Here is an 18,319-nt window from a genome sequence, read left to right as displayed (position 1 = left end):
TTACATTACACTTCCAAAAACATCCTTCAAGTGCTTTTATGGGAATGCTTTGCAACACTAACGTTTTACTACAAACTGTGGACTGCTTTGTTTCACAAACACGCTGCCAAATCACACGGACATGCAGATTCATAAACAAGAGTTATCATACTGCAGCTACAAATCATTCGCAGTAGAAAATTAATAAATCAACAACTTATTTTTTAGTTTTTTAATGGACTTAACAATAATGTTAAAGGATAATCAATCTGTAAAAACATAGGGGTCAATATTTTAAAATGCACAGTTATTACAAATTCAGAATAATAAAGCACACATTACAATCAAGTCTTTGGAAAAATATAATTATATATGAAATAACTCATAGTAGCATAAATTAAACTCTTACATCATTTCCTCTCTGTTTAAGTCTTTCCCTATACTTTGTTTTTATTTTTGTTTAAAAGCTGTCTCTGTACTTCAGGCACTGCAAGCGGTATTTCTGAGAAACGCTTGCTTCTCCATTAATTTTCTAAATAGTCCATCTGTAACAGCTAGAAGTTCTTCATGCTTGCCATTTTCGACGACTCTTCCCTGGTCAAGAACAGCAATAGCATCAGCATTTTGGATAGTGGAAAGACGATGAGCAATTATCAGGACTGTCCGTCCTTCCATAAGCCGATCAAGTGCTTCCTGGACAAAGTATTCGTTTTCAGCATCAAGTGCACTAGAGACAAAAGCAACACAAAATATGTGTTATCAAAGGAAGGTTTCAGTAAATGATAATAACTGCTGCAATACAAGGTAATGATTTTCCCTGTAAACATGTGATGTACTGTTTGATGGAAGTCCTTCCACAGAGTGACTGGGAAACTGCAAATCATTTGTTATACAAGATTCATTAAAGAGTTATTGAAAGCCTTGTATTATTCTTATATGTCCTGTTTGCTACGTTGGATAATATTTAAAGTTTCACAGCAAGCAAATCTCTCTCCTGCTCAGTTCTTCCTCCTCAGATGTGCTCCCTTTCATGATTCAATTCATGTAATTTATTTCGTGAAGCACTTTAGTCAAAGTGCTGGACAAAAAGAATACATCAAAAAAGATGCAAAATACAGTTTAACACAGGACAAAACGGGGAAAAGAATGCAAGGTAGTGGTGGGATAGATGCCATGAAGAATGGAATTTTAATGCTTGGAGGATAGCAGTCGAAGGAAACAACAAGGATTGGCAAAGCCAATATATCTCGCCACTACGCATGTGCAGCTACAAATAACCAGGGTTTTTTTATTTACCAAACCAAAACTGACAGGTTAATTAACTGTACAAAAGAGCTTTTATGTCAATAGAAATGGCAGCAATTTGCTGCCTAGTCCTCTGAAAATAGAAAATAAATAAGAAAGACTTGTTACAGCAACCGGAAGTGGAGGATGGGAGAGGTAGACATAAATCGAGCGAGAAGCACATGTGCGAGAAAGTAACACTATGGGTGGAAAAGCACAGAAGGGTGAGTGCAACATGGAGTGGGTGGGAAAGGACAAAGGTAAGAGAAAAAGCAACAGTGTGTGGTGGCGGGGGTAAGCGAAGTAAATGAAACAGCTGGAAAACACTTGCACTCTTATGAAGTCCTTAATCAAAAAGAAAAAAGGTAGTGCCTGGAAAGTAAGCAGTGCTAAGACACAAGTAATGAGGCGATGCCTGAGAGGAGGCAAACACAGGAAGAGGAAGACAAGCCTACACAAGTAGCAGGCAATGGGCACGCTTGAGTAGTTGGGCAAGAATTTTGGAGGCGGATGGGAGGTGAACGAAGATCAAGACCAAAAATGCACAAAAAGATGAGTGAAAGCAAAGCTCAGGCTTGGCGAGTGGGTAATGGATGCAAGGGAATAGCACTGGGTTTTTGATTAAAGCGTGCGGCAAAGTTCAGCAAAGCCACTCGGGGTGGGAGCGGGGACATGGCGGGCTGCGTAACAGCCGCAGCTCGCTAGACGCACCTCCCGCCGTTCCTGGGGGCATGGCACGCACACACAGCGATCGGCTGGATGTGCCGCCCGGTCGCTCGAGACGCGGAATCCCGGCCATTGCTGAGACCGGGGGAGGCATCCGGCGAGAGACTCCGGCACTGGGGGCGTGCCGCGCTGGAGCTCCGCCGGGTGCGAAGGGGTTCGGCGAGGATTCCCCTGCGGGGGAATCCAGGCAGAGTCAGCATCGGTAAGGCTCCTGAGAAGGTTTCTCAGGAGCCTGATAGCGTGACAACGCACCACTCTTCAAATTCAAATCTGGAATCTACAAGTAAGGTGGTGGGCGTCGCGGGGGCCAGGGGCACTTACAAACAAGGAGATAAGAGTTCTCCCCCACCCCAGACCTCTGTTAACACCTTACAGGTAGGGGGTTTGGGGCTGAGGGGGGGGAAAAAGGACACTGATGTTGGTGAAAGACAGGGGAAATCTAAGAGCAAAACGGACCAGACGAATCACTTATTCAAGAAAAAGAAAGAAGGAAGTGAGGGGAGATTAAAAAATAAGCACAGACTCGCACCCTCACTAAGGGCTTATTTTAAGGCCAGGCCGGAGGATATTGTGTTGGTACCGGGACAAGGAAAAATGGATAGCCACACGATTAAGCACACTAGAAATAGCGCAGACTCTGGCGAGGGGGCTAAAAGTTACCCTCCCCCTTAACTGATATTTCGGCTCGCCAAGAGAATACACAAGCCGGTTTTGATTTTTCTTTGAGCTGAGGTGGTAATTCATCTATTTTGCGACAGGAGGAAGGAGTCATACCAGAAGTGGTTTCTAGCACTCCCCTTGTTCAGGTGTTGGCCCCTGACCCCAGACACAATCCTTCCATGGAGGAGGTAATTCTCTCCATCTCGGAGGATATAAAAAAGGGCTTTGCAAGCTCGGAGAGCAATCAAGGAGAGATTAGAGAGGCCTGTGAGGTTTTGGAAAGACAATTTGATAGGGGGGGAAGAAGGAGGAGTTGAAACATCAGAAGGATGAGATTCGAGACTTAAACGAAAAAGAACAAGGTTTACGAGTCAGGATTGAGCAGTTGGAGAACTATTCACGTCGGAACAACATAAAGCTGTTAAAGGTCCCAGAAGGGGCAGAAGGGGCAAACTTGAAGTCCTATGTGGTTTCCCTTATTAAAGCCGTATGTGAGCTGGAAGAGATTGAAAAAGACATTCAGAGAGTACACCGTGACCCCTTTACGAGGCGGCCCAATAGCACTAGACCAAGGAAAATCTTGGTTAATTTTTTAACCTATCATCTAATAGAAAAAATCTTGAATAGCGCATTGAAACAGAAATCATTAAGAGCTGAAAATGTGACATTTGAGATTAGATCCGATCTATCGAAGATTACAATGGATAGGCAGTGGGAGATGGGGAAAAGGTTGGATGAATTTAAAAAGCTTGGAATTACGGCCCAGCTGAAGTTTCCGGCATTCTTGCGGATAATGTACAACAATAAAATGTATAATATAAGGATAACAGGTCGGGCGGATGAGTTGTTAGATCTTATTAAAAAAGAACAGACCGATCATGTAAAATAATTTGTTCTTGAAATCTTACGCTCCCGGGTAGGCGGGGTGCTCTAAAATCAGGCCCATGGTGGCCGATATAGTGGGGGGGTCCCCCATGGGAGGGGTTAGGGAGGGGGTGGTATCAGGTTGGTGGGTTTCTTTTTTAGAGTTTTGTGTTTTTGAGTTTTGCATTGAAATAGTTCCTCACTCACCAAGGCAGAGGGATGACGGGTTAATTTTGAATGGTTAGATTGGGTAGAGGGCAGGGGAATTTCTCGATTAAGCTACTTTCTTGGAACATCAATGGTTTAATTTAAGGACCAAATCAAGGCGGAATAAAATTCTACAATACTTAAAAGATTCACCGGCGCAAATTTGAATTTTGCAGGAGACTCACCTGGCCGCAGATGAGTGTAAGGAGTTGTTTAAGGCCCAAAAATGGGTGCAAATGTGTTTCTGTACTACTCATAACTTTCACACAAGGGGAGTAGCTATTTTGGTTAAACAAGGTCTGCAAGCCAGACTAGAAATCCTCGAGTTAAGGGCGGATCAAGCCGGTCGTTGGGTCATAGTAAGAATTCAGGTTGATGAGGTAACTTTGATATTGGTTGGATTCTATGGGCCGAACACGGATGATATTGAACCTCTTAAAAAGGTTTTTTCCCAGCTCATCGAATTTTCAGATCCAATTATTATGACAGGGGATTTTAATGTGGTGCTGGATAATAGACTGGATAGAACGGACACTTGCAGATCCTTAGGTACGCCAAAATCACAATGTTATCTAAAGAGAATGATGAAAGATTACGGTTTGTGTGATATATGACGAAAGAGGGACGGGGGGCCAGAGTCTTTTCCTTTTTTAATAAGAAATATAGCCACGCGTCACATATCGATTATTTTTTAGTAGATGATAGGATGTTGGAAAATGTTGATAGGATTGAATATTTGCCCCCACATTTATCAGACCATGCAGTGGTAGCATTGCATTTGACGCTCCCCCAGAGAAGAATGTTCAAGAGGTGGACATTGGAGCGTGCATTATTGCTAGATGAGGATGTCTTGGTGCAATTACGCAGAGAGACTGAAGGTTTTTTTAAGGTTAATATAGGCTCAGAATCATTATCAACGGTTTGGGACTCCTTTAAGGCGGTAATACGAGGGGAAATTAAGAGTATTTCATGCTATAAACGTAAAGTGTTTAGTGACGAAATAAATAGGCTAGAGAAGGAAATGCTAATAAAAAGTGAGAAGCTGGTTGGCAAAGATGAAGGGACCCAGGAGGACCTAGGAAGAGCAGAGTTGGCCGAGTTAAGAACACGATTGGCAAATATTTTACAGGCATGAACAGTTAAGAGATGGGAGGCTAGCAAACTTAAACACTTGGAATATGGGGAGAGATCAGGGAAATTGCTTGCTTGGAAAGCTAAAACAGATCAAGTTAGGGGCCATGTTAAGGAAATAGTGGCGGGAGATACTGGCACAAAACTATCCCGTAGGGAGGATATTGAACAAGGGTTTCAGGATTTTTTTTTACATCTTTGTATTCGGAGCACCGGGAGGTGCGAGAAGGATTAGTGGAGGATTGGCTAGCTCAGGATGTGTTACCGGAAATCTCGCAGCAGACACAGGAATTTCTTAATGCCCCTATTACGGTTGAGGAACTGAGGGCGGCTTTAGCTGGGGGTAAAGAAGGGAAAACCCCAGGCCCTGATGGCATTCCGGTGGAGCTGTATAAAGTATTAGGTGATGTTATTACTCCAATTTTGGTCGAGCTATTTGGTAAGATTTTTTCTAATGAGATAGGATTGCCTGTTTCATGGAATGATGCAGTGATTTCATTGATTTTGAAACCCGGGAAAAATCTGACTAATTGGTCTTCTTACAGACCTATCTCATTATTGAATAGTGATTATAAGTTGTTTACCAAAATAGTGGCGGACAGACTAAGCAGAGTAGTAAATAGTTTAATACATTCTGACCAGAAGGGCTTTTCGAAAGGGAGATATTTGCACGAGTTGACATATGAATTAGTCGGGCCATAGATATGGCAGTACCCTTTGATTCCCCTTTAGGGATTATCACGGTTGACGCCGCGGAAGCCTTCGATCAGGTAAATTGGGCTTATTTGAAACTCTTGTTAAAAAAAGCTAAGTTGGGAAACAATCTTTGTGGGGTAATAAACCAGATATATACAGCTCCTATAGCTAGAATATTAGTGAATGGGAATCTCACTGGCCCTATAGTTATAGCAAGAGGCACTAGACAGGGCTGTCCGTTATCTCCTGTACTGTTTAACTTATATATGGAGACATTTGCGAGGAAGATCCGGCAGAACAGGATGATTTCTCCCTTCTGTTGTCAGGGCTGGGAGAGGAAACTTGCTTTGTATGCAGACGATCTTCTGGTGTACACAGATAATCTAGTAACTGCATTCCCTGAGATTCTCAAGCTGGCTGAGGAGTTTGGTAAGGTGTCTGCTTATCAAGTGAATGTGGAAAAAACAGAAATTATGGCTTGGAGTATGGAGTATGAATGTGTTTACTGTAAAAAGGAAATTAGATACTTGGGAATTTTGATACCTCAAAATATTAATCAACTAGCTGAGAGGAACCAGTTAAAATTGTTGTTGGAATTAGGAGTTTATTACAAAGCTGGATTCACCTTCCCTTAACGATTATCGGAAGAGTTAACTTGGTAAAAATGTCTATTCTTCCAAAGTGGAATTTTTTGTTCTCTACTTCCCCACTCCCAATGCAGAAAATATGCGTAGAAAAAATGCAGCGCCTCATAAGTGACTTCATTTGGAGTTCTAAAGGTGTTAGGATTTCTCGGAGGAAGTTACGTCGGTGTAAGGATAAGGGCGGGTTGGCTTTACCAGAGCTGCAATATTATGCATGGGCCTTCCTTTTGAAAAACTTTAGAACATTGTCTCTTGCCTTAGACTCAACGACTACGGGTTTAATGTTTAAGATAATGGCTTCTAATATCAAAAGCGCTTCAACCAATTTTATGTTTAAATTCGGGGACCCCAAATTTTTCAAAAAGATAAAGCTGAAAATTATGCGGGGCTGGCAGAAAGCTGGTACCACATCAGACAATCTGCAAAACTCACCTATTATAATGCCGATGCACCTATTTGGGACTCCCCGGGAACCCCAGAATGCTTTCAAGATATTTTAGCGCTACCGATAAAACAAGCAGGATTAGAGCACTGGGGAGATTTGTTTTCGGAGGGGGTTCCTCTTCCTTGGGAAGTATTGCAGTTAAGGACGGGTGGTTCTTTGTCTAGGTGGAAATTTTTACAGATAAAAAAAATGGAGGTTCCCACGAAGTGTCTGCTTGGTACTGGGGGATCCTAGAAGGGGTGGATGGCGAATTTGTACTTCCCAGTGATTTGTGGAGGAATATTTTTTTCAGAAGAGGAAGTTAAGACGTGGTGGGAAGAGTCATTAAAAATGCTTTTTTGTATTGTGAAACCGGCCACTCTTAGGAAAAATCATTATTTCACGATACATAGAGTTTATATTTCCCCTGAGAAATTATCTAAAATGAAAGGAGGGCAGGAGGCATGATGTCCAAAGTGTGGGTTAATCCAAGCCACTGATATTCATATGTTTTGGGAATGTCCTGATATTCAACACTTTTGGGAAGGAGTATGTGAAACAATTTCGAGTATACTAGATCGGGAAATTGAAGCTTCTCTCCAGCTAATAATCTTTGGTCAGTATGAAGATCAGCAGGGACGTGCTGATCGGGACATAATTGTAGATAAGAAGCTTATATTTTACGCAATACTGTTGGGGAGGCGAGAAATATGCAGAAAATGGGTTTCAAAGACCCCTCCAGGCCATTCAGAATGGCTTAGGGACTTTTTTTGTACTGCAGAATTGGATCAAATGACGGGGGTGGGGCAGGACGCGGGGGAACTTTTGGGCACCATTATTGAACTGGAAATCAGGACACTGAGGTATAGAATTTTTGTTTAAGTATTACTGAATGAAAGTGCATTTGTGTTATTGGTCCAATGATTTTATATCTTGCTCTGAAATCCTCCTGGAACTGGGACAGTCTGAGGATTGTTTGAGAGGAAAGAGCATCCCCTGGCCAAGGAAAAACTCTTCTCGTCTTGGTTGAAAAGAAAAGGAGCTTTATATAAGGCCTAGGGTGAATGAGGACAAAAAGAAATTCAAAAAAGCCACTCGGTGTAGGAGGCTGGACTGGCTTGTAGTGAGTACCAAGGGGTAGTTACACCTTACACCAGGCCCAGGTATCCCTTATTAGTGTATAGGGTGTCTACCAGCTTAGGCTGATAGATAATGGTAGCTTAGCAGAGCAGCTTAGGCTGAACTAGGAGACGAGTGAAGCTCCTACAGTACCACAAGTGTCAAATGCACAATATCATAAGAAAACACAATACACAGATATACTAAAAATAAAGGTACTTTATTTTTATGACAATATGCCAAAGTATCTCAGAGTGTACCCTCAGTATGAGGATAGCAAATATACACAAGATATATGTACACAATACCAAAATATGCAGTAATAGTATTAGAAAACAGTGCAAACAATGTATAGTTACAATAGGATGCAATGGGGACACATAGGGATAGGGGCAACACAGACCATATACTCCAAAAGTGGAATGCGAACCAAGAATGGACCCCAAACCTATGTGACCTTGTAGAGGGTCGCTGGGACTATTAGAAAATAGTAAGGGAAAGAAAAATAGCCCACCCCAAGACCCTGAAAAGTGAGTGCAAAGTGCACTAAAGTTCCCCCAAGGACATAGAAGTCGTGATAGGGGAATTCTGCAGGGAAGACACAAACCAGCAATGCAACAACGATGGATTTCCAGTCGAGGGTACCTGTGGAACAAGGGGACCAAGTCCAAAAGTCACAAGCAAGTCGGAGATGGGCAGATGCCCAGGAAATGCCAGCTGTGGGTGCAAAGAAGCTGCTACTGGACAGTAGAAGCTGAGGATTCTGCAGGAACGACAAGGGCTAGAGACTTCCCCTTTGGAGGATGGATCCCCCACGTCGTGGAGAGTCGTGCAGAAGTGTTTTCCCGCCGAAAGACCGCCAACAAGCCTTGCTAGCTGCAAATCGTGCGGTTAGGGTTTTTGGATGCTGCCGTGGCCCAGGATGGACCAGGATGTCGCCAATTGCGTCTGGGGACGGAGGGGGCGTAGAGCAAGACAAGGAGCCCTCTCAGAAGCAGGCAGCACCTGCAGAAGTGCCGGAACAGGCACTACGAGTGAAACGGTGCTCACCCGAAGTTGCACAAAGGAGTCCCACGCCGCCGGAGGACAACTTAGAAAGTCGTGAAATGCAGGTTAGAGTGCCGTGGACCCAGGCTTGGCTGTGCACAAAGGATTTCCGCCGGAAGTGCACAGAGGCCGGAGTAGCTGCAAAAGTCGCGGTTCCCAGCAATGCAGTCTGGCGTGGGGAGGCAAGGACTTACCTCTACCAAACTTGGACTGAAGAGTCACTGGACTGTGGGAGTCACTTGGACAGAGTTGCTGGATCCAAGGGACCTCGCTCGTCGTGCTGAGAGGAGACCCAGGGTACCGGTAATGCAGTTCTTTTGTGCCTGCGGTTGCAGGGGGACGATTCCGTCGGCCCATGGGAGATTTCTTCGGAGCTTCTAGTGCAGAGAGGAGGCAGACTACCCCCACAGCATGCACCACCAGGAAAACAGTTGAGAAGGCGGCAGGATCAGCGTTACAGAGTTGCAGTAGTCGTCTTTGCTACTATGTTGCAGTTTTGCAGGCTTCCAGCGCGGTCAGCAGTCGATTCCTTGGCAGAAGGTGAAGAGAGAGATGCAGAGGAACTCTGATGAGCTCTTGCATTCGTTATCTAAGGAAATCCCCAAAGCAGAGACCCTAAATAGCCAGAAAAGAGGGTTTGGCTATTTAGGAGAGAAGATAGGCTAGCAACACCTGAAGGAGCCTATCAGAAGGAGTCTCTGACGTCACCTGCTGGCCCTGGCCACTCAGAGCAGTCCAATGTGCCAGCAGCACCTCTGTTTCCAAGATGGCAGAGGTCTGGAGCACACTGGAGGAGCTCTGGACACCTCCCAGGGGAGGTGCAGGTCAGGGGAGTGGTCACTCCCCTTTCCTTTGTCCAGTTTCGCACCAGAGCAGGGCTGAGGGGTCCCTGAACCGGTGTAGACCGGCTTATGCAGAAATGGGCACCATCTGTGCCCATGAAAGCATTTCCAATGGCTGGGGGAGGCTACTCCTCCCCTGCCTTCACACCATTTTCCAAAGGGAGAGGGTGTAACACCCTCTCTCAGAGGAAGTCCTTTGTTCTGCCATCCTGGGACAAGCCTGGCTGGACCCCAGGAGGGCAGAAACCTGTCTGAGGGGTTGGCAGCAGCAGCAGCTGCAGTGAAACCCCTGAAAAAGGCAGTTTGGCAGTACCAGGGTCTGTGCTACAGACCACTGGGATCATGGGATTGTGCCAACTATGCCAGGATGGCATAGAGGGGGCAATTCCATGATCTTAGACAAGTTACATGGCCATATTCGGAGTTACCATTGTGAAGCTAGTGACCTATGTGTAGTGCACGCGTGTAATGGTGTCCCCGCACTCACGAAGTCCGGGGAATTTGCCCTGAACAATGTGGGGGCACCTTGGCTAGTGCCAGGGTGCCCACACACTAAGTAACTTTGCACCTAACCTTTACCAGGTAAAGGTTAGACATATAGGTGACTTATAAGTTACTTAAGTGCAGTGAAAATGGCTGTGAAATAATGTGTGCATTATTTCACTCAGGCTGCAGTGGCAGGCCTGTGTAAGAATTGTCAGAGCTCCCTATGGGTGGCAAAAGAAATGCTGCAGCCCATAGGGATCTCCTGGAACCCCAATACCCTGGGTACCTCAGTACCATATACTAGGGAATTATAAGGGTGTTCCAGTATGCCAATGTAAATTGGTAAAATTGGTCACTAGCCTGTTAGTGACAATTTAAAAGGAATGAGAGAGCATAACCACTGAGGTTCTGGTTAGCAGAGTCTCAGTGAGACAGTTAGGCACCACACAGGGAACACATACATATAGGCCACAAACCTATGAGCACTGGGGTCCTGACTAGCAGGGTCCCAGTGACACATAACAAACATACTGAAAACATAGGGTTTTCACTATGTACACTGGGCCCTGGCTGGCAGGATCCCAGTGAGACAGTGAAAATACCCTGACATACACTCACAAACAGGCCAAAAGTGGGGGTAACAAGGCTAGAAAGAGGCTACTTTCTCACACTCGGGGTCTCTGATGAAAGCGGCCGGCTAAGTGCAGTGCAGCTGCTCGGGGTCTCTGATGAAAGCGGGCGACTAAGTGCAGTGCAGCCACTCTGGGCAGTCAATGAAAGTGGGCAGCAAAGTACAGCAAACGCCACTCGTGGTTGTAGATGAAAACGGGCAGCAAAGTACAGTGAAGCCACTCGGGTTGTTGAAAAAAGCAGGTGGCAAAGTACAGCAAAGTTGCTCAGGATTGTTGACGAAAGCGGATGGCAAAGTGCAACAAAGCCGCTTGAGGTTGGTGATGAAAGTGGGTTGCAGAATGCAACAAATCTACTCGAGGTCTTTGATGTCCCAGGGACCCTTAGTAGAACCAGAGGTAAGTCAGGAAGCCCTTGGAGTCGCTCTGAGGCTAGTGGATGAGTCGTGGGCCACCATGCAGAGATCAGCAGGCAGCAGGGCAGCGCAGCAGTTCCTGGGAACAGTCAATCCTGGCAGAGTGGCAATCCTGGCACACAGCAGTCTTTACTCCAGCAGCATTTCCTTGTGTCCAGAATGTACTACTTTCAGAGGGCCAGAGGCACCAGACGTATACTAAAAAGCACCTCTGGTGAGGGGGATGACTTCAAAAGGTTTCTGTGAAGGGCACAGGTCCCCCTTTCAGCTCACCCCCTGCTCAGAGACTATCAGTAGAGTGTGGGCTCAGACCAATACACTTTGAGAAGTAAGTGGGAGCTCTTTCCAACCTCCTCCTCAGGAAAACCCATAAGTATGGAGATGAATGCAGATGCAGCTGAGTATCCTGTGTCATGGGAGTCTGAAGGAAATGTAGTTGTCACCCAGCCCAGGCTACATGTGTATTGGAGATGGGCTGTAGGCACAAACAACAGTGCAGAGAAATGCCCACTTTCTAAAAGTCACATTTCAAAAATAGTAATTATAAATCATGACCATTTCAATTATACTAAATGTGATGCAGCTACTCCTCTCCGATCAGGAATTACAGCTTTAAAGTATTTTAGGGAATTCTCAATGATGGCTATGAGAGGGTCAGGCCTCACAGTAATGAAAAACATCTTTGGGAGTTTTTCATTACCAGGACATAAAAGACTTAAAAGTATGCGCCTTGCCTTTTACTATGCCCTATGGGCTACCTAGGGCCTACCTTAGGGGTGTGACTTACATGCAAGAAAAGAGAAGTTTAAGACTCAGCAGAGGTTTTGAATGTCAAGTCAGGGCAGCAGTGAAACTCATTCACAGGCTTTGTAGTGGCAGACCTAAGAAATGTTTACAGGGCTACCTTAGTGGGCAGCATAACCAGTGCTGCAGGCCCACTAGCAGCACTTAGTTTACAGGCCCTGGGTATATGGTATACCACTTTACAAAGGATTTACATATAAATTAAATATGCCAATTATGGATACACCAACGTTACCATGTTTTAGGGAAGAAGCACATGCACTTTAGCACTGGTTAGCAATGATAAAGTGTTCAGAGTCCTAAGGCCAACAAAAGGTTACAGCAACAAAACAGGTGGTAAAGGTAAAAAAAACTCTGGGTTAAGACCACCCTAAGGATGCCAGGTCTAAGAGCCACCGTAGGGGAAGAACCCTAAGATAGTTCCTTAAAAAAAACTATGGAATACAAGTAAGTGGTTGAACAGATGGAAAGTTGCAAGGAATTCCAATACTTGGACGTCAAAAAGAGTGGAGTGCAAGGAGACAAGCAAGAATTGTTTTTGGTGGGGGCAGGGCTAGTAATATAAAAAAGATGATGGGTAACAAAGGGCACAGCCAAGAGTCTGTTTAATGATGATGCAAAGAAATTGAATAATGACAAGAAGAGACAGAAGGGGAGCCAGAAGGGACACAAGACTCACATGGTTGAAGGCAGAAGGACAAGGATTGGCTAAGCCAATAAGTCTCATTTTTCTTGAACATGCACTTTCAAAGCCAATAGGTTTGGCATTTTGTTTGGGTAAGTGCTTGGTAACAGTTGGGTGATTTTATGCACGTTGCTCCTAGCTGCCCTAGCAAGAAAATACTACAATGAAGCAACCTCTGAATACAGCAATATGGAAGATGAGAACAAGACCCATTTACTGAACAAACCATTAGTCGAGTTGGCTTGTGCATTAGAAGACAGACAAAAAGTATTAAAAGGAGTCAGAGGATTATGTTTGCACTGCAAATTGCGAGCAAAAAAGGCATAAGAAGCAAAATATTACATATTAGATGCTTTTGACAATGGTCCAGCAATTTTATTGAAGCTGTAAGAAATATTATGCACATGTACCTTTTTTACCTTTAAGAACAAAAAAGTTGCAATTCCAACACATTATCAAGTCAGCAAAGTAAAATAAATTATCATTCAAAGGTGGTGAGTGAATGACACATGTAGTACACATAAAAGTCATAAACGTGCAATTAAAATGTCCTTATGTCAGTACATTGTTCAAATAAAATGTCATGTTGCCTCTTCAGTTAAACAAAAGGGCTACTTGACCACCATCACTAATGGGAACACAAATGGGGCAATTTGCCAATCCACAAAATGCCTTGGCCTTGAAGACAGCCTATCCAGAAAAGCAAAATCATGACATTTGCGTAAAAACCTGCTCTCTCTCTACTGCCTCTTTCATGTACTTTTCAAATTATTGGTAACATTAGGTCGCCAAGACAGTTAAAGCTGTCTGCAGTGAGACCTCAAAATGAGTTCAAAATAGATTCGAGATGAGCTAGAGACTATGCAGTTAGTCCAAGTAAGAGGGAAGATTTGTAGTCCAGATGAGAAAGAATATGTACAACTTAAGTGTCCAATTTCCTTTAAAAACATTCGTGAGTACCTCGTAGACATAGAGAACATACTTGCATGCACTGCGATGTTCGAATTGCATTCATAATAAAAACAATACTACGCCATCTTAATTTAGTATTCAAAAACGTTTATAAGAAAAAACTAGTGCCATAATTATCTATCGTATTCAAAGAGTGAAATGTGTTAAGAAACTTTAATATTTCTTAATAACAAAGAAGTTACTTGCCTCCTGTAATACCTTATCTGCTAGAGACTATCTAGCGGCAGACTCCTTACCTTAGCAATATCCCCAGGCACTAGACTGGATCCGGAAACTTTTCAAGCAGTACCTTTGTGTACTAGCAGGTGGTTTAGTTTGGCTCAGTGCCATCTGCGCCGGAAGTGACGTATACAATTCCTATTGTAGGCGTCACCCTACCACACTAACAACAGTTACTTTTCACAATCCCCCAACCCAAAAGAGCAGAGCCACAAAGTTTTTTTATTTTTTATTTATTGATTTATTGTGCATAGAAAAAGACAACATACAACAAAACAAAACAGCCCGCAAATCTAGACGCAAGAGAATATCTAAGTCCAAGCTCCGCACAATTCCTGGGAGCCACCTGTTGAAAAGAATTACAAATAAGTCATTGGTTCATGTGCCACAGCAAGGTTCACCACAGATCACTAGTGGCCCCAGTCTCCGCAAAATAGGCACAACTGCCACTGAACTGTCTCAAGGCGCTACACAACTTATCCGTCGGGGTACAGCCAAATATAAAACTCGCAAATGAAAGGAAGAAGAGAAACAGGAAAGAAGGCAGGCAGAAGAAGAGCACTGAAGCGCATATAACAAACCAATGTCACATTTCCCACACCCCTGAGAGAGAGCGAAGGAACACAAAACTCCCAGTTGTGCATTCAGTCACGAAGTACCAACTCAGCCATCCTTCAAGGCATCCAGATAAGAGCGCAGCGCAGCCCAAATATCCTTAGACCGGGAATCCTCCGGTGTCAGCTCCCCAAAAATCATCAGCTGCTCTTGAAAAAACGAGGCATCGCGCAACCAATCAGAGCTCTGAGGGGCCAGACCCCAACCCCAGCACATCGTAACTCTGCGCTTAGCTAGCAGCAAAAGAAGGCCCACCAACTGCCTGTGAGGTCGCCGCACCCTGTCGACACATTCAAGCAACGGTAGTCTAGGGGAAAAGGGCAGCTCCAGTCCGGTCATCACCTCAATCATCCTCATGACCTCCACCCAGAAAAAAACACGCACCTCGGCACACTCAAACGCGAGATGCAAAAAACCAGCTTCGGGTGCACGACACCGCTCACAACTTGCATCTGCATGCTGGTCCATCGAACAAAGGCCTATAGGGGAATTGAAAGTGAATCAGGCGGAACCTGTAATTAGGGGACAAAGTTCTCATATGTGCACAACATCCTCGTCACATCTGCTCAGATATAGGCTCGCCCACATCCACCTCGCATCTCACTCTAGCAGATGCACCAAGGTCACCCCGCTGCTCCTGCATACAAATATATAATTTAGTAATACGTTTACACGGCAACTGAGCTCCGCACAGGACCTCCAAGGCCCGACACTCCAATGGAGGGTCCGTAAGTCCAGAGAATCGCGCCTGCAGCATTGGGCGGACGCGGAGCATGTACAGCTGCTGCAGCGCAGTAGCGCATCTGACCTCTATAACAACTTCCCAATGGAGATCAATCGCCCATTCTCAAACCAATCCCCCAAGTTGACCAACCCAGAGTCCTGAAGAAAGTCAACAGCGGCCTGTTTCAGAACATCTAAAGAACTGCAACCAAAAGAACTGGCAACGAAGAGGCAAAGGCAGAGCTCGTCCCGGAGTGGCGCAGCAGTACCGTCCAGACCAGAGCAGTGCACGCACCCGTATCGATACCTCGCGAACGAGGCCGAGAGGAACTGCCCAGGATTCGGGTCAAAACATCTGGCCACACTGAATCACTCTCAGGCGCAAGATGTGGCAAATATCGGACGGGCCGCAGCCAGTAGTACGCAGAGTGCACCTGGGCACAAAAATAGTAAAGCTCCAGATCCGGGGCAAGAAGGCCACCCAGCTCAAAGGGCAGCGTCAGCTTCTCCCAGGCAATACGAGGTTGCCCCCCAGACCAAGCCAATCGTATCAGAGCCGAACGAAGCCGACGGAGAAAGCTGGCCGGGAGAGGGAGGTTAACAAACAGATTTAGAAATTTTGGCAGGATCACCATTTTCACAATTGCAATATGCCCAATCAGCGAGAGCGGTTAGGAGCGCCACGCCTCAACCTTCCCCTCTAACCATAATAGCGCCTTGCCATAATTAGCCAACCAGAGGGTATCCACATCACAGCTCAGCCAGACTCCCAAATATCGAACTGGACCATCCGCCCATTCAATTGGGTATTGGGAGGGGAACCTCATCACCCCCCGTGGACAACAGCAGCACCACCGACTTGGACCAATTAATCTTGATCCCTGAAAAGGAACCAAAGCGCTCTATTTCATCCAACAAAACATCCAGATTGCTGCGCGGCTCCCCAACATACAGCGCAATATTGTCAGCATACATGGATATCAGAATAGACCGCTGTCTAAAAGGCAAACCCCTAGCACCATGATGCTGACGTAGCCACGCCGCAAGAGGCTCCATTGCCACGGCGAAGAGCAACGGAGTCAAAGGGCACCCCTGGCGAGTCCCGCGGTCAACTGGAAAAGAGTCAGAAATAGACACGTTTAGTCGCAGTCTATCAGTGGGAGATGAATATAATAATCTGATCAATTTCACAAAACGAGCACTCAGTCCCACTCTAGCCAGCAGCGCAAACATATAATCCCATGCCAAAGAGTCGAAAGCCTTAGTAGCATCCAAGAACACCGCAGCTGCTTGCTCCCCGATCCCCTGCATGCCCGCCACCGCAAAGAACGTGCGCAGATTATGAGACGTGGATCTACCCGGCACAAACCCAGACTGATCCGGAAGCACCAGCTTCGGAAGCAATGGCTGCAACCGCGCCGCAATCATTTTGGACAAAATCTTAGTATCAATATTAATCATGGAAAGTGGATACGAATCACAGCTATAAGGGTCCTTGCCAGGTTTGGGTATCGTGACAATTAGAGCCTCGCGGAGAGAGGCAGGAAGGATCCCGGTCTCCATGGACTCCGCATACACCTCTAAAAGGTAAGGTGCAAGAATATACGAGTACTCCTTGTAGAACGCAGGAGTCAAACCGTCCAGCCCGGGTGACTTGTCATTCAGCAGACTACGAATTGCCACAACAACCTCCTACACCGAGAAAGGGTTCTCAAAATAAGCACGATCAGTGTCATCAAACCAGAGAAGAGCAATGTCAGAAAAGTAAGCCTGAGCAGCAGCAGCAGCAGCAGCAGCGTCTAGATCCGTCGGCTCGGCATACAAACTAACGAAGAGTTGGGTGAAAGCCTGCATCACAGCCTGCGTCCCAACCACACGTTCACCCCCAGGACCATCAATCTCAGTAGCATAACTAATGGCCCATGTTCTGCGCAGCATGCTCGCCAATGTATGACTAGCCCTCTCCCCCTCACCATATCGCCGTGCCCGGGCGTACTGCCCCCAAAAGCAAAGCTCCCGAAGTGCGGCCTCCTCGTACATGGGCATTGCACCGGCCCAGTCCGCAACCAATCTGCGCTCCAGTTCCACTATCCACCCTTCCAGATCCTTCAACTCACGACGCAGCGCCTTCAGCACCCCATGTTGCTTTGAGAGGCACACCCCACGAATAACCACTTTAAATGCTTCCGATAAGGTGCCAGCTGAGCTCACAGACCCACAGCTGTCAGCAAAGAAATGGAGTAAGGCCTCACAAATTTCTTTCCGGAATGGACAATCCCAAAGCAGCCCGTGCGGTAATCGCCACAGGAAAGCGCGCCCCAGTCCAAAAGGCACCTCCAGCACTAGCCGGACCAGTGAGCGATCTGATAAAGTACGAGGCAGGTGATCCACCAAACAAGTCCAGAGCTCCACCTCTCTCGTGCCCAACCAGCGGTCTATACGCGACCAGCTTGTATGCGCCTAGTTCACACATGTGCCCTCGCTATGAGTGCCATGCCTTGCCCTCCACAAGTCCACCAAAGCACCATTATCCATCACGGACTGTAGCGCCCTGGCGGGCGCAACATGCTGCACTCTAGCCACACTCTTGCGATCCGCCGAGGGGTCCAGAATCACATTAAAATCGCCTCCCCAGATCACTGCACCCCGCCCACCGACTCCACCAAGCGCCAAAGCTCCCGGAAGAACACAGGATCATCCGTATTAGGGCCATATACAGAAATGAGTCTACAAGCTCTGTCGAGCAACGTACCGCTCAGCACCACATAGCGAACATTCGGATCAAAAACAACTTTCTGCGTGCGCCACTGCAACCCCTTACGCAGCAAGATCGCCACCCCACGCGCAAAAACACAGAGCATTGGAATTCCCTGACCCAACCAGCCCTCAGCCTGTCCCTAGTAGAAGCAACCAGATGTGTCTCTTGAAGCATGCAAATATCTATTTCGTGACGCTTAACATAGGCAGACGTGAGGCGCGCCTTACGCCTATCATTCATCCCACGCACATTCCAGGTTAGACAGTGAGCAGCTGCCAACTTACTTGAGCCCATCGCAATCTCCCAACAAATTAAAGTCGCCTCCGTAGTGCCCCAATCTGGCTGCCAGCTTTACACATATAAGAAGAGAAAGAAGAAGGAAAAAGTAG

General features: G+C 46.0%; 1 protein-coding gene across 2 annotated transcripts in view; it reads right to left on the bottom strand.

Moving 5' to 3' along the window:
* Positions 1-213: 213 nt before the first annotated feature.
* Positions 214-18,319, bottom strand: part of ABCB10 (ATP binding cassette subfamily B member 10) — a 1,288,341-nt gene continuing 1,270,235 nt past the window's right edge. Inside the window, exon 13 of one of the 2 annotated variants that reach the window (XM_069234944.1) lies at positions 214-706. In XM_069234944.1, the coding sequence (XP_069091045.1) occupies positions 460-706 (247 nt within the window). In that variant the 3' untranslated portion in view covers positions 214-459. The remainder of the gene's footprint in view (positions 707-18,319) is intronic. The other variant, XM_069234945.1, reaches the window with a different exon arrangement.

The sequence above is a fragment of the Pleurodeles waltl genome, chromosome 5, assembly GCF_031143425.1.
Source record: "Pleurodeles waltl isolate 20211129_DDA chromosome 5, aPleWal1.hap1.20221129, whole genome shotgun sequence".
Lineage (NCBI taxonomy): Eukaryota > Metazoa > Chordata > Amphibia > Caudata > Salamandridae > Pleurodeles > Pleurodeles waltl.
The sequence above is the reverse complement of the archived record's forward strand: the minus strand, read 5'-3'. Positions and strand labels throughout refer to the sequence as shown.